Source organism: Neofelis nebulosa, chromosome 17, assembly GCF_028018385.1.
Source record: "Neofelis nebulosa isolate mNeoNeb1 chromosome 17, mNeoNeb1.pri, whole genome shotgun sequence".
NCBI classification, from domain to species: domain Eukaryota; kingdom Metazoa; phylum Chordata; class Mammalia; order Carnivora; family Felidae; genus Neofelis; species Neofelis nebulosa.
Genome location: NC_080798.1, coordinates 3,318,858 through 3,343,844, shown reverse-complemented (window position 1 = coordinate 3,343,844; position 24,987 = coordinate 3,318,858). Strand labels below are relative to the sequence as shown.

The 24,987-nt window shown below is 60.4% G+C and overlaps 2 protein-coding genes and 1 non-coding gene across 6 annotated transcripts; all 3 read right to left on the bottom strand.

Moving 5' to 3' along the window:
• Nucleotides 1-315: 315 nt before the first annotated feature.
• TRNAQ-CUG (transfer RNA glutamine (anticodon CUG)) lies at nt 316-388 on the bottom strand. The gene has a single exon. It is a non-coding gene; the product is annotated as a tRNA-Gln (tRNA).
• Nucleotides 389-2,934: 2,546 nt separating this feature from the next.
• On the bottom strand, nt 2,935-5,145 carry TMEM86B (transmembrane protein 86B). 2 transcript variants are annotated; one of them, XM_058708773.1, is made up of 3 exons: nt 4,850-5,145; nt 4,355-4,601; nt 2,935-3,809 (listed from the first exon to the last, which is right to left on the bottom strand). In XM_058708773.1, the coding sequence occupies exons 1-3, from the start codon at nt 4,898-4,900 to the stop codon at nt 3,427-3,429; spliced, it is 681 nt and encodes a 226-aa protein (XP_058564756.1). In that variant the 5' UTR covers nt 4,901-5,145; the 3' UTR covers nt 2,935-3,426. The 2 variants fall into 2 exon arrangements, with proteins under 2 accessions (XP_058564756.1, XP_058564757.1); XM_058708774.1 differs by having other exon boundaries at nt 4,355-4,598.
• Nucleotides 5,146-6,044: 899 nt separating this feature from the next.
• Nucleotides 6,045-18,633, bottom strand: PPP6R1 (protein phosphatase 6 regulatory subunit 1). Of its 3 annotated transcripts, none has more exons than XM_058708766.1 (24): nt 18,476-18,633; nt 18,001-18,233; nt 17,542-17,728; nt 17,297-17,434; nt 17,137-17,202; nt 15,729-15,841; nt 15,530-15,643; nt 14,995-15,157; nt 14,758-14,910; nt 14,502-14,636; nt 14,108-14,172; nt 13,901-14,016; nt 13,729-13,814; nt 13,482-13,571; nt 13,300-13,397; nt 11,246-11,303; nt 10,976-11,151; nt 8,241-8,365; nt 7,997-8,144; nt 7,828-7,898; nt 7,644-7,725; nt 7,158-7,268; nt 6,998-7,076; nt 6,045-6,894 (listed from the first exon to the last, which is right to left on the bottom strand). In XM_058708766.1, exons 1-23 carry the CDS (start codon nt 18,599-18,601, stop codon nt 7,001-7,003), a joined length of 2,730 nt encoding a protein of 909 aa, XP_058564749.1. In that variant the 5' UTR covers nt 18,602-18,633; the 3' UTR covers nt 6,045-6,894; nt 6,998-7,000. The 3 variants fall into 3 exon arrangements, with proteins under 3 accessions (XP_058564749.1, XP_058564750.1, XP_058564751.1); XM_058708767.1 differs by having other exon boundaries at nt 7,005-7,076; XM_058708768.1 differs by lacking the exon at nt 6,998-7,076.
• Nucleotides 18,634-24,987: the final 6,354 nt, after the last annotated feature.

The window sequence follows — 24,987 nt, the reverse complement described above, 5'->3', positions numbered from 1 at the left end:
GTGGGTGTCAGGGACTTTTGCTTGGTGTGTGGGGGAACCCTCACACTGGAATTGCGTAGAATCCTAATTACTTGTCATTGTGGAACCCTGGAAAGGACCCAAATCCCAAAGGATCGGTAACACATTTAAAGATGAATTATGCTGGTGGTTGCCTTGGGCCGGAGGGGGTAAGTGATCGGGGAGGTGACTGCTGGAAGGCACGGGTCTCTTTTTGGGGTGATGAAAGCTCCCAAATGGATCGTGGTGATGGTTGCACAACTCTGTGAATGTACCATGAACCATTCACGTGCACACTTTGTTTTTCTTTTTTTCCAACGCCCAACGTGAGGCTTGAACTCATGACCCCAAGATCCAGAGTCGCACACTCTACCAACTGAGCCAGCCAGGCGCCCACAACCTGCACACTCTAAATGGGCAGTTGGATGGTATATGAAGGGCATCTCAATAAAGCCATGACCACATTTTTTGCTGGAATTGAATAGAAACGACTTCAAACAGGACATGGTCACAGCACAGTGATGACAGTCAATGGTACTGTATCATAAAAGTTCACAGTTGTTAGGAAACCAGACCTACTTGTCCCCACCGCACGGACGCATGGACATACACACTGTTGCACAGACACAATGTTGTCTGTAGGCACATTTCAATAAAAAAAAAAAAAAATTGAAGGGGTGTCTGGGTGGCTTGGTCCTTTGGGAGCCTTTTTTTTTTCTTTTCTAAACATTTATTTTTGCAAGAGAGAACGATAGTTGGGGAGGGGCAGAGAGAGAGGGAGACATGAATCTGAAGCAGGCTCTAGGCTCTGAGCTGTCAGCACAGAGCCTGATGCGGGGCTCGAGCTCACCAACCACGAGATCATGACCTGAACTGCAGTTGGACACTTAACCGACTGAGCCACCCGGGCGCCCCGGAAGCCCAACTCTTGATCTCAGGTCAGGTGATGATCTCACGCAGTTTGTGAGTTCGAGCCCTGAGTTGGACTCTGTCCTGACAGCACGGAGTCTGCTTGGGATTCATTCTCTCTCTCTCTCTCTCTCTCTCTCTCTGCCTCGCCCCTGCTCATGCTCTCTCTCTCAAAATAAACATTTAAAACATTTTTGAAGATACTTTTTTTTTTTTTAATTTGTTTTTTTCAACGTTTTTTATTTATTTTTGGGACAGAGAGAGACAGAGCATGAACGGGGGAGGGGCAGAGAGAGAGGGAGACACAGAATCGGAAACAGGCTCCAGGCTCCGAGCCATCAGCCCAGAGCCTGACGTGGGGCTCGAACTCACGGACCGCGAGATCGTGACCTGGCTGAAGTCGGACGCTTAACCGACTGCGCCACCCAGGCGCCCCGAAGATACTCTTTAGACAAATGGAGGCGGGAAATTTCCCTCCTCAGCACTTTCCACGGGGGTGGGAGATTGTTCTGGGGGCGCTGTAATGGGGGGGCAGAGAGGGGGTCTTCACTTTACCTCCGTGCTCTGATGGCTGACAGAGCACCCAGGACCTGGGCAGCGTGACCGTGACCCGCAAGTAGGCCTGAGGCAGGGGCTTAAGGGAGGTTGGGAAGGGCCAGTCACAGCCCCCAGATCACTCGCCCCTGACCGGGTTGCCCCCCAGCATGCGTGACTTATCTGGCAGGGGGTGAGTGGGGACCCTGCCCTGAAGGTGGAGCAAATTGGAAAAATAGGGCTGGGCCCAGGGAACACAAAAATGCTGTTTCGAAGGGACACGTGCCCCCCTCCATGTTTATAGCAGCACTATCGACAATAGCCAAAGTATGGAAAGAGCCCCAATGTCCATCGATGGATGAATGGATAAAGAAGATGTGGTGTCTATATACAATGAATTATTACTCGGCGATCAAAGAATGAAGTCTTGCCATTTGCAACTACGTGGATGGAACCGGAGGGTATGATGCTTAGCAAAATACGTCAGAGAAAGACAAAAACCATAGGATTTCACTCATATGAGGACTTTTAAGAGACGAGCAAAGGGGGGAAAAAAAGACAAATGAAGAAGCAGACTCCTAACTACATTAAGAGAACACACTGGTGGTCACCAGGGGTGGGGGGATGGGGCAAACAGGTGACGGGGATTAACGCGTGCACCTGTGAGGAGCACCAGGTGCTGTGTGGGAGTGTGGAACGACTATATCGCACACTGGAAACCAATACCGCACTGTAGGTAACTAACTGGAATTTAAATAGAAACTTAAGGGGCGCCTGGGTGGCTCAGTCAGTTGAGCGTCTGACTTCGGTTCAGGTCACAATCTCACGGTCTGTGAGTTCGAGCTCCACGTCAGGCTCTGTGCTGACAGCTCAGAGCCTGGAGCCTGCTGCTTTGGATTCTGTGTTCCCCTCTCTCTCTGACCCTCCCCCATTCATGCTCTGTCTCTGTCTGTCTCAAAAATAAATAAACATTAAAAAAAATAAATAAAAACTTAAAATAGGGAGGGGCTCTGGGGGTCCCCCAAAGCACAGCGTGGATGTAGAAGTCTCCCCACTGCTGTAAGAGTCCCTCAATGCACAACGGAGAGCACACCCTTCATTGATGTCACACATGCAGGCGTGTTTTCTGAGCACGGACAACTTCGTGGTGCTCAGCACACGTGATCATGACTCTTCTCGGTATTCACCCCAAACCCTGACCAAAGGGGCCTGCTCAACCCCACTGGAGGGAGTGCTGGCGTTGGAGGTCACTCCCTGGGGTCTCCTTCTTTGACCTTGTGAGGCCCCTCCCCCAGGTGTCACCTGGGTCTGGAACTCCCCGAGGGGCGGACGTACTTTGACCCTGGCGCACTGGGGGGATTCCACGTCTCATAAGCCCAGGCACCGGGCCCGCGTGAGGTTAGCGTTACTACATCGGACACCTAAAAATGTGTCACGCGGGCTCCACCTCACGGTGAGAGTTTTTACCCCAAGAATGATAATTAAAAAGAAAGATTCAGTGCACAACACTGTGAATGTATTTAATGTCACTGAATCGTACATTCAAAAACGGTTAATATGGTATGTTTGTTAACGAAAGAAAAAGAGAAAGGACCGTTTGTTGTCATTGTGGGCAGCCCTCCCCCGGGGCCCCTCCCCAAATACTAGAGATGGCTCCATCCCAGCGGGCACTTTACTTCTGGACGCAAACTAGGGCCAGAGGGAAGGGGGCAGGTGGACGTGGGAGGCAGGTGGCAGGCAGGCGGGTTGCCCCAACGCGGGTGTGGTTGAGGGGTCTGGCATCCAGAATCAGGCCAGAGGGAAGGCGGCAGGAACTTGGTGGTACCGGGGATTCTCAAGTGTCTCTGGGTGGACCGGCCCCTGCAGACAGGAGTCCAGGAGCCTGGCTGCTGTCCCCCAGGGGTTTCTCTGGCCAGACCAGTCAGTCTGGAGGCCCAGGGCCTCGCGGGAGGGGAGGGGGCCGATACCTGCTGGTGCGAGCCGTGGTCAGCGGGACTTGAGCCTGGGGCTCTGGAAGGCGGACAGGGCAATGAGGAGCTGGGCGGCGTAGTAGGTGGTCATGACCACCAGGCGGGCGTGGGCCAGGGACTGCACGAAAGCGTCCCAGGCCAGCACCAAATCCGAGAGTGTGAAGAGCAGGGCCCCCCAGCGGGCGCTCCCGCCCCTGGCCAGGCCGCGCCACAGCATGGATGCCAGGACCAGGGAGTAGGTCACCAACATGGGGACCATGCCAGGGGGGAGGTGCGGCAGCACGAGGCCGTTGTACAGGAGGAAGGCCGGGACGATGGGCAGCAGGAGGCCTGGCCGCAGGGGAGTGAGGCCGAGGGCCCAGAGGTAGAGCAGGTGAGCCACGGTGAAGGCCGTCACGCCTGGAGGAGACAGGGGGGGTGGTGCCTGGTGGGCCCGCTTCCCCACGTGGCCACCTTGAAGTGCAGAGCCTGAGGGAAGGCCCGCCCCAGGTGCCAGCATCCACCCTGGCCCCAGCACCCGTCTGCTGGGGTTACGGTACCCGCCTCCCCGGTGCAGGCCTCCCTTCTCCCTGAGCACCAGAGTGACCTTAAAACACGCTGCATTCCATCCTCACTCCACTTAGAACTGGCCGCTGACTCCCCACCTTGCTCTGCTCCCCACTCGGCCCCGCCTGCCCACCCACCCGTTTTGACTCGCCAGCAGCTTCCCACCCCAGGGCCTTTGCACTTGCTGGTCCCTCTGGCCCATCCTTCCTCAGATGGCTCCTGCACCCTCTTCAAGACGTTACCTTCTTGGTGAGGCCATCCTGGACCAGCTAAGGCTGCAACACGTGCAGCCCCTTTGTTTCCCTCCACACCACGCACACCTCCTCAGGGAACGCTGCCCGGCCCCCTCAGGGGAACGAGAGCTCCGCGAGGGCAGGGGCCTGTGCTCGTGGGCTCACCATAGAGGAAGGCCTCAGGCCAGATGAGGCAGGCGTCCCCCACGGCAGAGCACAGGAGGGCCCCCTGCAGGAGCGCCCTGTAGCCCCGGTCCGAGCGCGCCGCCCGCAGGAACACCACCAGGCACAGGACGGGCAGGCACTTGACAAGGGCGCTGATCCAGGACGGCTGGTCTTCAGGGATCCAGAGGAGGAAGTAGATGGCACAGGTGAGGAGGAACGGGCTCAGCCCCCTGCACAGGTGCAGCTGCTTTGGGGGACAAGGGAGTCACTGAGCCCAACCCGGGCTGGGGCTCGGGTGTGGGGGCTTTCCACTCTGCCCCTCCCCCTCCCCGCCCCGAACCCAGCCACACTGTTGTGGGGGCTGCTCAGGGACCGGGACGTCCCATCTCACAGATCCCAGCCTCCCCGATAGGGCCAGGACCCCCCAGTTCCTCCACACTGCTCAGGTCCCCTGGTGCCCAGGCCAGACCCCCTCCCACACCCGCCATCTCTCACTTGGACTGAGAAGCAAGGCTTTTGGGACAGACCCTCTTCCCAGGCGTCCATGTCGGCCTATGACCCCCCCCAGACAGGTGCGTATGTGGGCACAGGCGGCTTTGGGGGTGGAGGGGACAGCGTGTGGTTACACGTTAACCCGAGGAGCGTCCTGTGGACTCTGGGACTGATAACAGGGCTCAGGGAGATGCTTCCCCCGCCCTGGGGATGGCCCCACCTGGCACCACCGATAAGGTGCCGGTCAGGACCCAGGGGTCCCTCCTCCCCCACAGCACCCTGTCCTCACCTGCTGGACCTGCCTTCTGCGCACCCCCCTACCTGCCTCCTCCCCACCCCCGGCCCGAGTGTGGCCGTTAAGTGCCCCTCACATCCTCCCCATGCCCAACCAGTCAGGAAGCACAGGGCAGGATTCCAACACCCTCCCCTATGGCCAGGACTCCCTGCGCCTCAGCAGGGGAGCGGAGCCCCATCACCCCGTCTCGGGAGGCAGGACCACCTTGGATGGAAACTCCCTCTGCACCTGCCCACCCAGCGTCCCCCAAAAGACTGCCTGGGGGTCCCCCCTGTACTCTGGCCTCCCTGCCACACGCGGTCCTCGGCTCCCGCTCAGGACCCCGAAGCCCTCCCCGTGCCCTGGACGGCCCCCACGCCAGCCTCCTTGCACCCTCCTGAAGGAGCGAACGCCAGTGTCGGGTTGGGTAAGGTCATCACTGCTGAGCTGGTCTGCGGCTTTGGAAGAGTCATCGGAACAGATGTCACTTCTAGTTCAGAAGCATCAACTACTAGGTGCCCACCTATCTTGCTTGGCTGGCCACCTCGGACGCCCTCTGCTCCACTGCAGGAGCTGAGGCTCAGGGGCTTCTGCAAGGTCACCCAGCCGTGTCGCTCCCCCCGCCCACCGGTGCCAAGGCCAGGGACAGACCTGCCACCTGTGTGTGGAGCCAGGAGCTGGGACACACAGAGACCCCAGGTCAGGGGACCTTGTGGGGACCGGGTCCCAGACAGGGCTGGGCAGGGCTCTGCCCCTCTGCCCCAGGCATTCCTCCTTCGCTGAGCCCGAGTGACCCCACCCTCTGCAGAGCAAGGAGGTCCAGGAGCCTAACTGCACTCCACGGGCCACACCTGGGGTCATGAGGCCACAGTGCAAGGACAGCTCGGGCTGCCCCTCCCCGAGTCCCAGAACTCAAGGTCTCAGTGGGAATCTTAAACTGTATTTATTTATTTATATTTGCAATATGAAATAGAAGCTGGGCACGAACACACGCACACTCACGCCAGCCTGGGGAGGGGGAGCTGGGACAAGGTCACTTGGCAGCTGGGCTGGACCCCAGACTCTCGGGCATGGGAAGGGGACCCCAGCCAGACCCCTGCCGACCCCCCGCCCCGGGGTCCATGGGAGGTGCGGAAGTCTCAGTGAGTGCCATCAGGGCCCCACAGGAATGTCCCCGAAGAGACCCCCTCGGATGGGGACCGCCAGCTCCTACAGAGGCAGCAGGGCCAGGCAGGGGTCCTCTAGCCCCCAGCCCGGGTCAAAGTGCAGGGTCCAGGGCAAGGGTCTGGGCAAAGGCACGGCCCCCACTCGGGCCCTCCCCCGAGGCGGACCTGAGCCGAGTGTGGGTGTGGGCATCTGCACCGGAGGCTGGGGGCGTGGTGGTGGTGGGGCAATGTCCTCGGGATGGGATGAAGGTCCAACCCGCTGTCCCGCCCGCCTGGCCTCCTCCTGGCTCTCCACCCACCCACTCTCTCTATATAATATATAATATAGGTCTCTCTCTCTCTCTCCTTTCTCTCTACTCGACTCTGTATCTTTATTCTAGGAGACAAAACTCCATAATTTCTTTTCTCAGTGCAAATGGGGGTGGGTAGGGGCCTGTCTCCCTGGCACCAGGCTCCTGGGAGTCCAGAGGAGAGAACGTGGGGGTAGATGGGGGGGGAGGGGGTGATGGGGCAACAGGGCCATCGTGGGACCCGCCCTGCCCCCACTTGGGCCGGGTCCACGTGGAGTACGGAGAATTCAGCCGCCACCACCAGGACCAGGCAGTTACCTGGGAACCAAGAGGGAGACCCAGGTGAGCAGCCCGCTGCCCCCACCCCTGCAGCCCCCCGCCTGCCCAGCCCCAGCCCAGCTGCTCCCCAGCCAGCCCTCACCACTCACTGGGAGCCCAGGGATGCTGGCCCTCCTGGGGCAGAGCCGCTGGACATCGGAGGTGGTGTAAGGGCCTGGGCACTGTCAGAGGAGACAGATGTAGGAAGGTCAGTGCCTCCCCCACATGACCCCGGCTGCCCTGGGAGGCCGCACCACACTCACCTCTGGCTTTGGGGGAGCCCTGAGGGCTCTGGGCTCTTCTCCCCCTCTGTGGTCTGGGGGTGCTGGCAGGCCGCGGGGGCTGGGACGGAGGTAGCAGGGTCTCTGGTTGCACTGTGTGTAGAGGGCGGATCATCAGTGGGGCTCCCATCACCAATACCCTGTGGACCCTCCCACCCCTAAGAGGTGCACAGCCCAGGGTGGACCCTCCCATCAGAGACCCCTGGGAGCCACCAGGCAGGAGGAGATCCAGATAGCTCTGCACACCGCCTGCCCGCTTCTGGGAGCCTTCCCAGCCCTGCGGCCCTGGGCTCCAGGGTCCCCTGTGGCATCCACACGTGGGCGCAGGCACAGCAGCGGACCCTCAGTCGCCACAAGGCCCCGAGGCAGCAGTGCAGACCTGGGGGGGTCCTCTGAGGGCCATTCGGAGCAACTCCAGGGCAGGACCAACCTAGGGGCCAGGCTCCACCTGTCTCCCGAGCCACTCACCTGTTCAAGGAGCTGGGAGTGGAGCGTGTCCCTCTGAGGGTGGCCTGGAGGTCCCCGAAGCTGACCAAGGCCTGGCAGGGGGCTGTGCGGAGAGAGGCCAGGAGACCTGAGCTCAGCGAGGCCGGGCATGAGCAAGGCCAGGGGACAACGGGGTGGGCGGTGGGGCTGGGCAGGTGACGCTCACCCGAGGGCTCCGCTACTGTGCTGCCGTCTGTGGCTTCCTGAGGTGCTGAGGGGGACGCGGGGTCCTGAGACCTGGGGGGAGGGCAAGGTGGGGGGAGCAGCTCAAGGGCCAGCTGGAGTCAGCGCTCCAGCCCAGGGGCCCAGGGACTGGGTAGCCGCTGCGGCCTTACCTGAGCTGCAGGGCGGAGAGGTCCCGGGGAGCGCCGAGGGGCCCCTGTGGGGCAAGGAGACCAGAGCTCGGCTCCTTCTCCCCAGAGTCTCGGGAGCCGGTCGGGGTGTCTGTAGGCACTGGGTCAAAGGTGGCTGGCCAGCTGGGGCCTGGGCAGGGGGAGGGAGGAGGGAGGGGTGAGCACGGCAGGCGGACACCCCACGTGCGCCCCGGCATGCCCCACCCTGTGTGTTGTGTTCACCCACCTGGAGGCTGGGGGCCAGGGCCGGGGTGACAGGGGGGCCTGGTCCTCCCACCGGCTGCTCGGCTGTCACCGTCATCCCCGTCCTCCTCATCGTCCTCATCCTCGCTGTCTGTGCTGCCTCCACTCCTGCCCGGAAACCACTGGTCAGCGGCTATGCTGAGACATAGCCAGGTGTCCTCACTACCCGGGGACGACAGAAGGGATGGACGAGTGGGGGCGGCAGGGAAGCCACAGCACAGGCAGGTCAGGGCCTTCCGGGGCCCATGGGGTGAACAGATGCCAAAGCCCATCCTTAACGCGAACAGCCTCCCCGCCCCCACCCCTGACCTGACACTCTCCCTCCAACCACACACTCGGGGCAGCTGCTCCAAAACTGTGCTCTAAGTATCGACTGACACACGACCCCGGCCCGGGGGACAGCCCGACTAGCCTATGTATCGCCAACTGGGGAATGGTTAAGAAATGACATGGCTCCTAAGATGCCGAATGCACCATGGTGTGAATGGTTACCGACTGGAAAGGGACCCATCTGCACGCAGCTGAGAGTAAACGCAGACGTTCAGCCAAGAGAGAGCAGAAGGGAGCTTCCAGAGTCGGGGGGGGGGGGGGGGGGGGCGGGGCGGCAGCGCATCTCCTAAACCCACAAGGGCCATCACACAAGGTGGAGGAAGCCCAGATGCTCCCCAAGGCCAGGAGCAAGACCGGGGCTGCGCTCCACTTCTGCTCAGGACCATACTGGAGGCCAAGGAGGCAAAACAACGAATTAAGAGGCATCCGGATCAGAAGAGGAGGAGTAAAGCTCTAACTGCAGATGACGTGACTGTGTTCAGACGACCCCAAGGAATCCGCTAAGACTGTTAGAGAGAGTGCCGCAGAACACAACGTCAACGTACAAAAATCCACTCTATTTCTGTACACTTGTGACAATCTCAAAATTCCACTTATGTAACATATGTAGGGATAAATTTAACACAGGAAGCATGAAACTTATACCCTACAAAAGACCCAAACAGAAAAGAGACGTTCCGTGTTCATGGACTGGAGGATGGGATGGGGCTCGCAGGGCACGACCTGAGCTGACCTACAGGTTCCAGACGGGCCCTCTCAACCCTGGCTGGCTGCAGTTGCTGAAATTAACAAGCTGATGCTAAAATTCACACCGAATCCCAAGGGACCCTGAATAGGCCACACAGTCTTGAAATACAACCACAAACCTGCAGTCCTCATGCTTCTTGATTTCAAAAATACAACACGACAGTAATCAAAACAGGGATGGGGCGCCTGGGTGGCTCAGTCAGTTGAGGGTCTGACTCTTGATTTCAGCTCAGGTCACATGATCTCACCATCATGGGACTGAGCCCCACATCAGGCTCTGAGATGAGCATAAAGCCTGCTTAAGATTCTCTGTTCCTCTCTATCCCTCTCCTCTGCTCATATGTTCTCTCTTTCTCTCACTAAAATAACAAAAGAAATTAGGGGGTGGTGCCTGGGTGGCTCAGTCAGTTAAGCGTCCAACTTCAGCTCAGGTCATGATCTCACAGTTCGTAGGTTCAAGCCCTGCATCCGGCTCTGTGCTGACACCTCAGAGCCTGGAGCCTGCTTGGGATTCTGTGTCTCCCTCTCTCTCTGCCCCTCCCCTCCTCACACTCTGACTCTCTCTCTCAAAAATAAACAAGCATTAAAAAAAATTTTTTTAATGAAAACAAAAAAAATTAAAGACAAGGAGGTCTTGGCATAAGGACCAATGGACCAAAGAGGCCAGTAATAAACCCACACATACAGTCAAATGATGTGTGACAAGGGCACGGGGTCCATTCAGTGGGGACAGGGCAGTCTCTTCGACAAGAGGTGCTGGGAAGACATTCACACAGAGAGGAGAGGAAGCTGGACCCCCACTTCACACCATACACACACAGCTCACCACGGGATCAAAAACCTAACTGTGAGACTCTTGGAAGAGAACATGGGGTGAGTCGTGACTGGGGTGTTCAAGGACACACACAAGTACACACCAGCCGGGCCAGTAACACAACAGCACACCCAGCAGATGGGAAGTGAAACACAACCACAGCCATGGTGGGGAGGGGGGATGTGTGTGTGTGTGTGTGAAGACCTCACAAGTAGGAGGAGGAGGCAAAATCTATCAGGCAGGAAGTCAGGACAGCGCCACCTTCAGGGGGCACAGTGGCAAGGGGATGGCTCCACTCCCTCATCCGGGTGCTGGCAAAGGGGTGTCTGTGGGGCTGTGCACGAAAAAGTTAAAACTACACAGTGTAATCCTCAAGCCACAAACCACAGGGACAAAGGCCCTGAGCACCTGTTCACAAGGCACGAATCTGGGGTGTGCAGAGAGCTGGTCACAGCCTGTACGGGAGACACCATCACCGCCTCTCCTGTACTGGAGCGAAGGCATACCAATGCCACGTCGGTGGCTCTGTGGGGACACCCGAACGAGAGCGAACACGGGGAGAACAGAGCGGAGAGACAGATTCGCCTGCACCAGGCCATTCCTCAAGGACCCACCTCTCTCCGGCCACACACGAGCCACTGCCCTATTCCCTCTGTAGCCGACCTCAGCTTAGCTGGGTTTCTGGCATTCAAAACCGAAGTGCCCCACCTAATACACACACCACGTTCTCACGCTTCTCATCCACACTAGCGGGCGAAAACCACATCTCGGGGGCCCGACCGCCCCGCGTGCTGGGCTCCCGGCTGCAGGAGGCGGAGAGGACTCACCGCACACCCGGGGGCTGGCCCAGACGGGCTCCCCTGGCCAGCTGGCGGCCCTGCCAGGCACCATCCTCCTCATCAGATTCCCCGGAGCCCTGGCCCTCCTCCTCGTCCTCGTCCTCCTCGTCATCAAACTGCTGGATTCGGTCCTTGTAGCAGATCTCCAGCAGGCTGGCATTGGGCTGCGGGGTGCAGGGCAGGAGGCTGGGGTGGGCGGCACTGTCTGCAGGACCCCCCACCCCCACCCCCGCACGGCCAGGGACAGGGGGTACTCACGTTCTCGTCGTCGGCGTTGAGGGAGAAGGTGATGTTGGCAGTCTTGTCGAATGGCGCGCTAGGAGGGAAGTGCCACAGCAGTGAGGCAGTGGCCGCGTCAGGGCATCTCGAGGTGGAGCACAGAACGCCTCCATCTCCTGCCTCAGCCCTCACACAGGGACGCCCGTTAAGGCGTAAAGATTACCGTCGAGGTGAGCTCCTTACGCAGGCCCACGCTTCCCCGGGGAGACAGGCTAGTGCCCACGGTGACTGGACCCAACGCGGCACGGTCAGAAATGGAGACGCAACCGTGTGCCGACTCTGACGAACGGCACCTACTCTGTCTGTTCCCTACTCTGTCCCCGTGCTGCCCTGGGCCTCTGGTAGCTGGAGCAGCCGCGTGCAATTTAAGCAGAGACCAAAGAAACAAAACCGAGTGAGACCGTGGCCACGGGCCACAAGTGGGGGCTGTCGTCATCCCTCCTGTCTCCGACGAGTGAGAGCCGGAGGTTCCCAGCGCCGGGCCACAGCACACACGGCCCGCACGTCCAGCCCCAGCTGGAGCGGGGCGAGTCTGGGGCTGGGACCCGCCCCATCCCGCCCGCCTCTCACGCCTCTCGGCCTCTCACCCCTCTCCCCGGGCCGACACCCAGCTCCCTCTGCTCAACTCCCTTTCTGAAAGCCCCACGAAACACTTCCAGCTCCAGGGAAGTGAGCGCACGCGCTTTCGATGCCGACACAAAGTGCTGCTGGGAGCGTCACTTAGTCTCCCCCCGCCAGTCTCCGCCTCGTGTCCTTCACTCACTTCTCTGGCGGCGTCGGACATCTGTCTGTCCCCCGCGTTACGGATACTTCCCACGTTACCACGTGCCCCCCTCCCCCCAAGAAACACTGCCACGAAGATCTGTGGACAAATGGAGGTCAGTGATCGGAGCGCTGTCCCAGCTCCTGACACCGAGCAGACACGCCCACGCGGTGTCCTCGCGACCTCTCCACCCAGACACGCAGAGCTGGTCCCGGTTGAGCAGTCCACTCTGGCAGCCTGAGCCCTGCCAGGCAACGTCTTCAGCTCCAACATCCTAAAAATATTCATCTACCTTCCATTCTACAACACTTCACGGCTTCCAAGGTTTTTTAAGAGTCTGTAGCCCCACTGGAAATGATGTGACGGTGGAGGCAACAGTTTCCATCAAGAGGACAGCTGGTAGTCCCCACACTGTCCTCCACCAGGGCAGGGTCTTCTCTAGGGTCCAGGGCTCGGAAACACAGCCAGAACCGCCAGGCCATCCATGTACCAGGCTCTGAGCTGGGCAGGGTTGTAGCGGACACAGAGCTCACGTCCACATAGGTGAGGCAGCCCAGTCGCCAGCCAGTGCCCATCACGCAGCAGTGATCCTGCTCCCACACTGGCCAACACGCACCTCAGTCTCCCCAGCTCTAACGGGGCTCCTGAGCCCTAAGCAGAGGAGGATGGTGGGCACATGATAGGACACCACCCAAGAAGCACCCAACACACTGCTAGCGATGAAGCAAACGCAGACAGGGACCTCAGCTCAGCTGCCCCCGACCCAGGGACATCGTGGCCCCCCAGCCCCCACAAGCGACACTCAGCCACTGGTCCTCTGCTACCTTCCAACTGCTGCCACTAGATTGCTCATGCAATTTACGTGATGTTAGAAAATCCTAATTTTCTTCTCTTGACTATAAAAGCAACAAATACCTGCGCTGGAAAGCTCGGAAAATAAAGAAGAAAGTTGGTGACGGCAACACCAAGTTAAAATATTATTACACCACCATTATTACACCATTACAAAGAAGCACAACTAATCACTGAAAAAATTTCTCCCGTCAGCCTGGGGCCTGTGCAGGCGAGGGGATGTGGGGGCCACTCCGGCTTCGAGGACCCATCCCAGGAGCTCCACACGGCCCAGCTCAGGCCCAGCTCGGCACAAGGCCTGTCCCCACCCACACCAGGGAAGATGGGAAAGATGGCAGGAGGAGCCACAGGGCAGGTGAGTGCTCACTTTCCGACCCACGGCCCCGTGCCCCCACCCTGTCAGGGAGGGCACACTTACTTCACACTCTCTTCCTGCTCCCCAAACTCCTCGTCGTTGAAGCCAAAGTGGTCGATGAAGGCAGAGGTCATGCGCTGCATCTGGAAGTCCATGAAGGCCTGCGGAGGAGGGGCGGGCGGTGGTCAGGGGCTGGGTGCGGCCCGGAGGAGCAGGGTAGCCCCCTTCCCCGCCCCGCAGCCCACCTGCTGCAGCACCGCCTCCTCCGGGAAGCTGAATTCCTTGAGCCGGTCGTCCTCATCGTCGCTGGAGGAGTGCAGGTGGTGGGTGCTCACCTGGGACGGGTGAGCAGGCAGGAGTGAGGACCAAGGTGGGCAGGGTGTGGGCGGATAGGGGTGAGGACCAGGGCGGGGGAGGTATGGGCGAGTAGGGGCGAGGACCGGAGGGGTGTGCGCAGGGGAGAACCCCGATGGAGAGGAGAATCAGCCTCACCAGGTCCACTGTGTTCTTCCTGTTAGTTTCTGCCAGGGGTCCGGACACGAAGGCCTCCCACTGCTCCTGCTGCTCACTGGGCAGGTCTGCTCCGAGGGAAGGGGACAGGTCGTGAGGGGCCCCACGGCGTCCTCCCCTGCCCTCCAGAGCTGGGGTGTGCCCAGGCCCTCACCCTTCAGCAGCTGCCCCAGCTGCTCAGCGTTGGGCCCCTTCTCCGCGTTCTGCACCAGGGCGTTGGCCAGTCTCGTCAAGTGGCCCATGTAGCCCTTGCGAGGGCCCCCTGCAGACCTGGACAAGATCAGAGGCCGAAGCTGGACACTGGCCACACCTGCCCCTGCCCCGCCCTCCCCTGGGGGCAGGGGGCCCGGGGGATGCTCACTGCACGAGGTCGTTCTCCTCCCAGGAGGTCAGGATGCGCTCTACCAGGCGGCACTGCTGCAGCAGCTGGGACGGCAGGGTGGGTGTGGGGGCGGGGCCAGACTCCGCCCCTCCTCCCCTGTGTCCCTCCAGCCCCACCCCCACGGAGGTGCTGCTGGACAGCTCCTCCCTGAGGCCCTGGGCTAGATCCAGGGAGGCCATCCCTCTGTCTCCCAGGACACCCGCTGCCCTGAGGGCGCCACACCCTGCACCTACCTGCACATCACCCCCCATTTCTCGAAGACAGACCTAAGACAAGGCCGAGCCCCACCCCCAGCATGCACAGGCGCCCAGCAGGCAGACCTGGGGCAGAGCCCACCTGAGGGGACAGAAGGGGACCTGGGAGCCCAGCTCACATGTTTCACGACAGGGTTTGGAGCAGGTGTCTCGAGGCCACTGTCGGAAGGAGGCCCAGCACTGAGCATGGCACTCACACACGACTCCACTTGGGCATGCAGGAAGTTGTTGAACACGTAGTGGAAGAAGAGGTCCTGGGTGGGGGAAGCACAGGCTGGCGCCGAGGCCCCCCACCTGCCCTGTGCCCCTAGCCCTGCCCAGGGGCCCCCGCCCAGTCCTGACCCCCTCAGCCCCCCACCCCCCTACCCTCCGCACCAGCATGGTGTTGGGCACATCCAGTGCCAGGAGCTCCTGGGTCAGGGCTGCATCGTTGGCGCTCAGGGCACTGGCCAGCAGCTTGACCACGTGCAGCCGGGTGTTGCCCAGCGGTGGGGCCAGGCTGCCCCACGTAGTACGCAGCGGCTCCAGCTACAGGCAGAGGGGTGGCTTAGCGCTGCCCGGGATGTGGGGCCACCCTCCCTGCCACCCTCCCTCCCCGGCATCCCAGCCCACCTCGGGGGGCTCAAGCAGGAGCTGGTGGAAACGGCCAAGGCGTGGGCGCAGGGCGTGCAGGGCACCTACACTGGACGTGGTGCTGTCCAGGGTCGCCTGGGCCAGGAGCTCCAGCTGCCCGTCCACACTGCTAAAGAAGTTGTTCACGGTCACAGACTCAGACCTGTGGTAGGGGACAGGACAGAGGACCTGTGTGCATGGATATGCACAGGTGTGGCACTTCTGGGAGTGAAAAACTGCTTCCCTGGGAAGGGTAGGGCAAGGACCAGGGGCGGGTGCTCAGGGACTGTGCAGGACAGGCCCCACTGTCTCAGGCAACCACCTGAAGGGCCCTGGATTCAGACAGCTACCTCCAAGCAACAGGCGGTTTATTTGGCCTCAGATATGAGCAGAGGACTCTCTTCCCGGGACCCTAAGTGACCACCAAGAAGGGGCCAGCCCTTGTAGAGGCCATGTCCCCATGACTTTCGCCTCTAGATGCGAAGGCAGGGCTCTGAGGGATGGCTCAGCCACCTGGGGGGCTGGCCCCCCTCACCTTGGCCTTCTGGGCTCCAGCAGGGTCAGCAGCACCTGGATCCCGCTCACGATGACAGACTGGCTCTGCTCTCCCTCCAGCATGTTGCTTAGGAGCTGCTCGATCGTCTCCTGCCTGGGGCAGGGGACAGGGCGGGGTCAGGGTGCAGGGCTCTGGACAGTTTCCCTCCCTGGGCCTGGGAACTGCCCCGCAAACCCACTTCTCCAGGGTGGCCAACAGCTGATCAGGCTCTGGGCTGTCCTGGACCTGGATCATCTGCTCCCGGCTCAGGCGGATGATGTCGCACAGGGACTGGGACGCATTGGAATGTTGCTGGGGAGGCAAACAGAGAGCTGAGGACACCAGCCCAGCTGCTGGGCCCTCGTGAGCTGACCAGCTGGCCTGTAGGAACACAGACATGGGGAAACACAGACATGGGGAAACAAATGCCGAGGGAAAAAAATGAAGACACCAAATGCTGGGACAGGACAGACGACGAAGAAGCGGGAAACCCAGGAAAGCTTCCTGGAGAAGGTGACACCCCATCTGCTATAGCCAAAGGAGGGAACGACCAGATAGATGTCCAGCGTTGGTGAGTGGATAAATACCGGTGAGGTGTCTGCATGCCAGAACATTCCTCAGCCTCAGGAAGGGACGGAGCACTGACATGCCACAACACAGGTGAGCAAAGAGGCCAGTCATGAAAACCATGTATTTCGTGATTCCATTCGTACAGTGAGTCCAGGAAAAGCAAACCCAGAGACAGAAAGCAGACTGGTGGCTGCTAGGGGCTGGAGGACCGCAAGGCAATGGAGTGACAGCTAATGGGCACAGCATTTCCTTTCTGGGGTAATGAAAAAGTATTCTAAAACAACGTGGCAACAATCACACAATTTTGTAAACACACTAGAGACCACTGAATTGTGTTCTAAATAGGTGATCCACATGGCACGTAACCTATATCTCAACAAAGCTGTTACAAAGAAAAGCCAAGAGAGAAACATGAACACAACTCTTGAGCATAACCTACTGAGCAGCTGCCAGGGCCCACCTGTGCAGACCCCAGACCCACCCGGGCCACGGGCCGCTCACTCTTCAGAGCCCCTGTGCCACAAGGCCTGCACAGCCCTCACCCTACAGGGACGGATACTGGCTAGATGTCCAGGGCTAACTCCCCAAGCCCGTGGGCCTCGGCTCTGTAAGCCAGCAGCTCCGGAAGATATGGCGAGGCCCCGTGAGCTGCAGTGAGGATGCGGAACCTCTGTACAGATTCTCTGAAGCACAAGTAGGGTCTATCTGCCAGGTCACAGTCAGCAGGGGAGGGGCTGGGGGTGGGGGGCGAGGCTGGCAGTGAGGGGGCCTAGAGCCCGAGGCCCCTCGCCAGGCTGCGACCCATCAAATGCTGGGCAAGGTCCTGGTTCACCAGACCCCGTCCGTGTGGGTCTGGCCCCTCTCTTACTCTCAGCGAGAGCCTCAAGGGCATGCACACACCAGGTTCTAAAGCTTCCCTTCTTCACCAGTTCACCTCTTAGGAAGGGAGGGGAGGGGGCAAAGCCGGTGTGAAGAGCAGATCTGAGGGAAGAGGCCGGGCCACAGGTACGAACAGCAGGCGAGTAGGGGACACTCACATTGTCATCCTTTGACGGGTGGATCTGATCAATGAGCCGCTGCACGATCTTCTCCTCATTGAGCCACTGGGGGGTGAGAAGGAGGGGCGCTCGGCTCACCGGCCCCGCCCACCTCCGGCAGGCCCCACCCCCTCCCAGCAGGCCCCGCCCCCACACTCACGTTGACCACGTCCTGCCTCAGCTGCGGCCGCTCCACACAGGTGAGGAGACGCAGCAGGAGGTCCATGATGGCCGAGGTGCCGATGTGCTGCAGCAGCAGGTCCACGAAGTCGTCCTTCTTCCGCAGGAAGGACACGAGCTGGGGGCCAGAGGGGCAGCGCTCGTCAGGCTCGTCACTCGGCCCGACCCAGCAGGGCCCGCGCACCTGCCCGCCTGCCCGCCGCCCTGGCCCTGGTGCGGCGGTACCTGGTCTGTCTTGCGGTTGATAAGGATGCCCATGACCTTGCTGAAGAAGCTGGCGAGCAGTGGGTTGAGGCTGCCGCTGCTCTGCAGGAAGCCGTAGAGCCGGTTCAGGAGGGACTCGTCGGCACCCAGCGCGTCGTTGATCTGGGGCACGTCTGAGGTCAGGATCTCGCAGGCCACGCTCGGGTACCTGGGGGGTTCACGTCCAAAAAGGGTGGCAAATGTCAGGGAAGCTGGCGGGGCTATCCTTGCCTTCCCATGCCCTCCTGTCAGAACCCACTCGTGGCTCCCCACTGCCCCCAAGGCTACAGTCAACCTGAGCTTGGACCCGACCCCCACCGCCCTTCTCCCAGGCCCACCCCCAGGTGACCTCTGACATCCGCCTTCACCCCTGCTTCCCGGACCCCCGCCTGCACGGGGCCCAAGTAGGGCAGTGGCCGGGACGGACGGGGTGGGGCTCACTTGTAGCGTAGCCGCTCCTCCCCGCTGGCGGGTGGCTCCTGGGTGACCCAGGCCACCATGGCCTGCAGGTGCGGCGGCTGCAGCAAGAAGTCCAGCAGCTTGCGGTTGACGACCTTGCACTCCTGCAGCACGTCCTCTTCATCCAGGAGCTCGGGCAGGCTTAGGTCCTCCCGCTCCAGCAGCGCGTCGAGGTGTGAGCTCGTGTGCAGGTCAAACTTCCAAAACATGGCGCCCTGGGGGCGGGGCCTGTCACACACCCGCCTCTGCCGCTCTGCCCCGCCACGCCCCACTCCCTCCACCTCAGCCACCTATTGCTGGATGACCATGGCAGCCTGACAGGGGCACCCTCTAGTCCAGAGGGTAGTGCACACCTGAGGCCAATAGCCCTGACCAGCCCTCCGCCCCCAGTCGCGGGTGAAGTCTGGGGGCGGAGGTGGGGGGGGGGGGGGAGGAGAGGGGCTGGGGGTGCACACACGTGGCCTGCAAAGAAGAGCCCTGAGGCTGTGCAGAGCCCCTGCGATCCTGTCCCCGTCCAGGGCCTGTGTCCACGGTCCCAAATCTGGGCAGGGACCCTGAGAGTACGGGTGGGAGCAGTGCTCATCCTGGAGCCTCTGGCATCAGACTCGCTTCAATCTGTATTTGAACAAATTCAAATGCCCCATGGTCGCCAGCATGGGGCTGCTGGCCAGCCCAGCAAATCACCAGGCCACGTGCAGGGCGTGGGGCGGCGGCAGAGGGAAGTCTGAGATGTCTCCAGGCTGTGGCTGTTGCCTGGATTCTACATACACACACACAAACACACCCAACCCCCCCCCCCCCCAGGGCCTAGGACAAGGAAGAGGAAAAGCGGGGGAGGGGGCCCTCCCAGAAGAGCCGCTGACTGGGGCCCAAAGGAACCAGGACAGGGTAACTGACTCAGTGGGGAGGAGGACAAGGCTGCGTCCCACCCCCGACCCACCCCAGCACAGGTAGTTAGGCACCACCAGGAGCACTTCACTGGGAGCACTCCCTGGGTGCCTGGGGGTCTGAGCCCACTATGCACGTGGACTCAACCAGGCCTCTACAAAGGCCTATGGCTCCCAGTCCAGACCTCCTGCTAGGCCTGCCCTGCACTTGCCACCAAGCTCCCAGGCCACTAGTCCCCCACGCAGAGCACCCGTGGCCCCCCTCTGAGGACACGTCGCCACCCCACTGCAAGACAGGCAACTCATGCCCAGGAAAGTTGGGGGCTCCCCAGCACCACACAGGTGCTGACCAGAGCTCACATTTGTCACCTGCCTGTGAAGACCACCTAAAGCAGAGGCCACCGAGGATGGACTGTGAGGCCCTCCCTCACCTTCTCTGCCCCACACCACCCACCATGGAATGGAGCCCAGGCCCAGAGCACAAAGTGGCTCTGACTCCCTCGGGAAGCAGCCAGGACTCAAAGCCAGGGCAGAGTGGCACACGCATGGCTTTGGTCCCTTCGAGACACCGCCCCCCCCCCCCCCCCCCGCACCCAGCCCTCCCTCCCAGCCTCTGCGGGAGACTACTCACCTCCAAGCATCCTCCCCACCCGCCGTGCCCTCCCGCCATGCCCAGGAACAAGTGGCTCTAAATTTGCAATGATCCCAGATCTGGGGCCCTGGCGATTCCTCGGCCCTGGCTCAGGACGGCGGCAGGTGGAGTGGAGTAGACACCACCATACGAGACGGCAGCAGGCACCAGGTCCCTGCCAGGGTGGCGGGGGGCCCTCCCACAGGCCCAGAGGTCCCGTCCCACAGCACACAGGGACTCTCCCGTTAGCCCTCCACCCTCCACTCCACGCTGGCCACTTTTCTAAAACACAAACTTGAGTGCCTGGTGTTCGCTCGCGGCCAGAAGCCCGAAAGGGCTCCCTGGGTCTCGCCATTTGAGACCCCAGGGGCCCCTGCCAGCCTCCCAGCCCGCTCGGGCCAAGCCCAGCCTCCCCTTGGACCTCCACTCCCACAGCACTGGCACACACCGGCTCTCTCACACCTACACGGCGCCTCCCCAAGGAAGCTACAGCCTGGCTCCTCACAGGGCATCCTGCAGCTGCCATTTAGGGGTGTGCCTCCCCCAGCCTGCGGCTGGCCCTCCTGAAGAGGTCCCTGCAGGACATCACTGCCCCAGCACCATGCTGGACATCTAGGCCTCCCGGCATCACAGGAATGGGCGGGGGGGGGGGGGGGGGGGGGGGGCCTTCCCTAACATGCCAGACTGATGTCCCACATCAGCTGTGTACTGACAGCTTTCAGGACCGTCTGGCCTTTATCTCCCCCTACTCTCATGACTGCCCCCCAAGAAGGTATGGATGGCCCCATTTTACAGGCGAGGATGCTGAGGTGCACAAAGGTGACTGTCCACCCAAGCTCCCGGAAGGTAAAGTCTCCGGGCGGGGGGCCTTGTCCTGTTCACTTGCAGAGGAACGGGCAGGCTCAGGCCCAGGTTTGGGCAGGGCCAGCTCACCCAGACTCTGCCGGCCAGCCCCTTCCCGGTCCTCGGGGGCTGGGCGGGACACTCAGCTCCAAGTCGAGCGCTTACTCAGGAGATACCTCTGAATTCAGGGAGGCACAGCCTGCACACCTGCCCATCACTCAGCCACTGGGGGCGCTTCTCTAACCTGCAGAACCCTCCCCCCGACCAGGCCCCGTCACCTCTCTCCATTCTGTTCCACAGGCATCCAGGACCGTCTTGCTAAGATGGAACCTGACCACGTCCTGTCTGCTCAGGAGCCTGAGAGCTTCCCTCCGCTCTCAGATACGTCCAAATTTTGCCCCGGCTGCAGGCTTGTGTGAGCTGGCTCCTCCAGCCGCCCTCACACCGCGTTCCTCACCTGCACTGGACACACCGGCTTTTCTGTGTGCAGAGCACACTTGGCCTGGGATCTTCTTAGCAACTCTGCTCTTGCTGCCTCGCCGGCCTGGGATGTCCCAGTAACCGGCTCCTTCTCATCCTTGGGGTCTCCTGCCAAGCGTCTACGCCCCGAGAGGGTGGAAGCAGTGCTTTGGCACCCCCTCCATCCACCAGCTCTGGAATGTGCACCCCGGTCTGCACGACAGTGTGCTGTCACACGGTGCACGTGCCCTGTGCCCTGACCAGATGACGGGCAGCACAGGCAGAGCCTTCCTCGTTAGGCTGCTGTGAGCGCCCAGGGGCAGCACCCTGCACAGCACCTGGTATGCGATTCGATTATGTTCAAAATAGCAGCAGAAAGATACCCCCGTCTGCAACCCCCCACGTGCATAAGGCCCCTGCCCCCTCTGAGGCAGCAGGTGACATATCTGCCAGGGCATCGCTCCTCCCATGTCCTCCCCCCGCCCCCCCCCCCCCCCCGTTAAACCACAGTCACAGGTGGGGGTGGGGAGGGGAGGGGGGCTGAGCTGGTGCTGAGTGTGCACCCCCGGGCTGTGTGACGGGGAAAACATTGAACATCACCCCCCACACTCTAAAGTACTCAGCGACTCTCCTTTGCATGCAGGCAATTCCCTCCATTTGCTGAGATCCTAGACCTTCTCAAGAAACCCTTCTACGCTTCATGGACGTCCTCTCTCTTTGGGTAACAAGTCTGTGACAGGCCTTGTGCTACAGGCCAGAAAACTAAGGGCTGGCACAGGTGACTCACCAGCCCCAAGGCACTGACCTGGGCAAACCTGGGGCCAGGACCCCCTTGAAGGGCAGCCACCAACCAGGCTGTGAGAGGCAAGGAGCTCAATGTGGCAAGCACACCACCTCCTTCTCCACTGGAGACTCACGTGAGGGGGAGACCAGAGAGTTCAAAAGACCCCCTAAGCCCAGGGAATGAAGCCAGTCACCAAGGACTGCGTGTTGTAGGACGCCACTTAACGTGAAACGTCCACAAGAAGCAAACCCATAGACAGAAAGCAGATTAGTGGCTTTCAGGAGCTGGGGGAGACTGGGCGTGGGGGTGGGAGAGCCTACTAATGGATATGAGATTTCCTTTTGGGAAAAGCATATCTAAAAAAAAACCCCAAAAGTTCTGAAATTGAATGTACACAATTTTGTCCGTTACACCTCAATGAAAAAAACCTACTACGGTGATGTCTGCACAACTCTGAATATACTAGAAACCACTGACTTGTGCACTTTAAATAAATGAACCACATGACGTATAAATTGTATCTCAACGAAAACCACTACCAAAAACAAAACCAAAGTTGCTCAAGCCTGTGGTGACAGGGCCGGGGCCAGGCCTCACTCTGTGTCCAAGTCACCCAGAGCTAACCAGACGCCAGCAGCCAGAGAAGCTGAAGCACAGAAAGCAAGCACAGGTTCCCCCTTCCACAACCCCAACATCCCTGAGCTAAGTGGGACCCCCCACAGCTGAGGGGCAGGGCAGGGATGGGGCCCAGACAACATCCCCTGAAAACCTACACACCAGCATGGGCACCTGGGCTCCACATCAAGACAAGAGAGTGAATATTCCCATTTGACAGACATGGGAACAGGGGCCCACAGGGACAGGGCCGTGGCCACCAAGACTCAGACAGCCCCCCTATCCTGTCTACTGGCGGAAATTGTCAAAGCTGAGGCCCACCCACTTCCAAAGCACCTAGTTAGAGGGCACAGGATCAGGGCATCATCCCCAACCTCTCCCACGGGTTGATTGTGGACAGCAGCTAGGGTTTCCTTCCCCAAGCTGCTTTCCAGAGAGCTGGTGTAAGGTGGGGAGGGGCGGGCGGGGGGAGGGGGGAGAGGTGGGGAGGGGTGGGCAGGGGAGGGCCTGCCCACCGTAAGACAGGAAGGTGCCGGGTAGTATGGGGAATGAACTCCAGGGGCCTCAGAACCCAGGTGGCCCCTTAAACTCTCAGAACCTAAGGTCGTTCCTCCAAAAATCAGAGAGGCTGCAAGGATCACACGCAAGTGAATGGCGGCTGGTGCCTACAAGCATCACGTCTCAAGCTCCACACAGAACAGAGATGGAGATACAGGAGAACAGGACAACAGGGACGGACGGACACACACACACACACACACACACACACACACACTCTCAATTCACTCCAACCTCAAGTCCTGATGGCCAACCCCATCTTCCCACTTAACAGAACTTGCTGGAAGCCCTGGGAATCGGATGGGCCGGAGGGGGGGGAGGGGTTCCATTCTCACTCTAATGGGGTAAGCCTGGGCCAGGCACCTGGTATCCTGGAGCCTCATCTCCTCATCTGTGAAATGCATTCACAGCCCTCAGGAAGAGTCCTGTGAGAACGGCCAGCTCAGGCAGGTGGTCCTGACATGGCAGTGCTTGGCAGCTGGTGGCCCCTTCCTGTAGATCCCTGACCCCGCCGAAGCCCAGACACTCCCAGCGGGACGGAAGGAGCTGGACAGTAACCCAGGGGTGATAGCTTCAAAACCAGAAAACCCAGAGATAGACTCTCCGCACACCTGCCTGAGCGACCCAGGTCATTCAAATACTCTGGCAGGCGCCTCGCACCCCACCACCCCCACCCTATGCAACTCTTAGCAAACTTCAAGAAAACGGAAGTGACTACCACTGGTTTTTAGCAACCGTTTGAAAACCATGACTGGCTGCAAACGGAAGAAGGGGAAACTGTAAATGAGAAAGGAAGCCATTAAAAAAGAAAACCACCTCTCTCTCTCTGCCAGCTTGGCACCATCGCCGCGGGTCTCTTGCTCTGCTGTGTTGTTCTTAGGCCTGTGACAGCAGCTGCCCTCCCAGGAGCCTGCCCACCCCGCCCGCCCCTGCCCTGCCCAGGCTCCTCAGACAGGGCCTGACTGCAGGGCCCAGAGCGACGGCCCCACTGCACCGCCGATCTGCCTCCACCATCTCTGTCGGTGCCAGGGAGCCCGGGGCCCGATCCTCTACCTTCCACCCCTTCCTCGCCTGCCCTGGCCATGAAGCCCCTGCAAGCAAGCGCATCTGGGGTGGCCACCTGAGTGGCCCAGGGGCTCAGGGGAGGGTCTAGCGCTGGCAGAGGCCGTCTCTGGCCTGCAGGCACCGCCGCCCTCAGCCATCACAGGGCCACAGGCTGCTGAGATGAGACACGAGCTCTAGCAGGGGAGAGAACCCATGACTGAAAGGCCGGCCTCAGCCCCTTGAGCGCTCAGCAGGTCCAAGGGCTATGAGACCACCTCCCTCAAGTCTCCCCAACTGTCAGCTCTCTGCCAAGTCTGGAAAGGGGGTAGGGGACTTCGATTCCGAGGATAGGACAACAGTAACGGCGACACCACGACCTCTGAGTAGGATGCAGAACCCAGCACAGACCTAGCAAGGTAGGCAGCAGGATGCCCATTTGGGACAAGGGGCCACTGAAGCCAGGGAAGGAGGGACCTGGCCACAGCCACAGAGGACAATAAGCTGGGACTTGTCCATGGCTTGGGAAAGCCTGGGAGGGGTCCCCAGTTAGGGGGACACCCCAGATCACATTCTCCCAGGGGAGGTGGCCACTTGGGTCCAACCCCGGGAGATGGAATAATTAGGAATTAGAAGATTGCAGACCCCTGGCCAACGACTAAGGAGGGACCTGAAAGCTCACATTCAGGACTGTCACTTGGATCAGTTATGGGTTCAAAGGAAACAAGGAAAACGGCTATCAGATTTTGAAATAGCCCTTGGAACACGAAGAGGAGCAGAGTCAGTGTTCCAGGGAGATCCAAAGTCAGAACAGCCTGGGTTCCAATCCTGCCTCTCCAAATATAATCCCTGTGGCCTTGGACTCCATCTCCTCCCTCGGGAGACACCTCACGGTTACCATAAGATCACACCTCCCACGGGAAGATCTATAAAGCGGGTGTTCAAAGAGAAAACCATGCTTGGCCTGGAAAGGAGGGCGTGTCCCCACCCCCCACGTGCTGAGCCTGCCCTAGAGAGCTGGTGAGCCAGGGGCGCCCGGAAGGCCTCTCGTTTTCACCAAAGCTCCCTGGCCTCTCTCACCTCATCTCTTGCTGCAACCCGCATGGTGCTCAACACTCCCGCCACACCTGGCTGCTCGTGGGCACCCTTGC

Bases quoted from the DNA above. Each gene is read 5' to 3' on its own strand.
- PPP6R1 (XM_058708766.1), bottom strand. From the start codon at position 18,601: ATGAGCACTGCTCCCACCCGTACTCTCAGGGTCCCTGCCCAGATTTGG. The intron at 15,158-15,529 runs GTGAGGGGGGCC...CCCCTACCACAG, and splicing joins CTGGAGCCCAGAAGGCCAAG to GTCTGAGTCTGTGACCGTGA. The intron at 14,911-14,994 runs GTGGGCTGGGAT...CTCTGCCTGTAG, and splicing joins TCCTGCTTGAGCCCCCCGAG to CTGGAGCCGCTGCGTACTAC.
- TMEM86B (XM_058708773.1), bottom strand. From the start codon at position 4,900: ATGGACGCCTGGGAAGAGGGTCTGTCCCAAAAGCCTTGCTTCTCAGTC. The intron at 4,602-4,849 runs GTGAGAGATGGC...TGTCCCCCAAAG, and splicing joins AGCCTTGCTTCTCAGTCCAA to CAGCTGCACCTGTGCAGGGG. The intron at 3,810-4,354 runs GTGAGCCCACGA...TGTCTCCTCCAG, and splicing joins GCCTGAGGCCTTCCTCTATG to GCGTGACGGCCTTCACCGTG.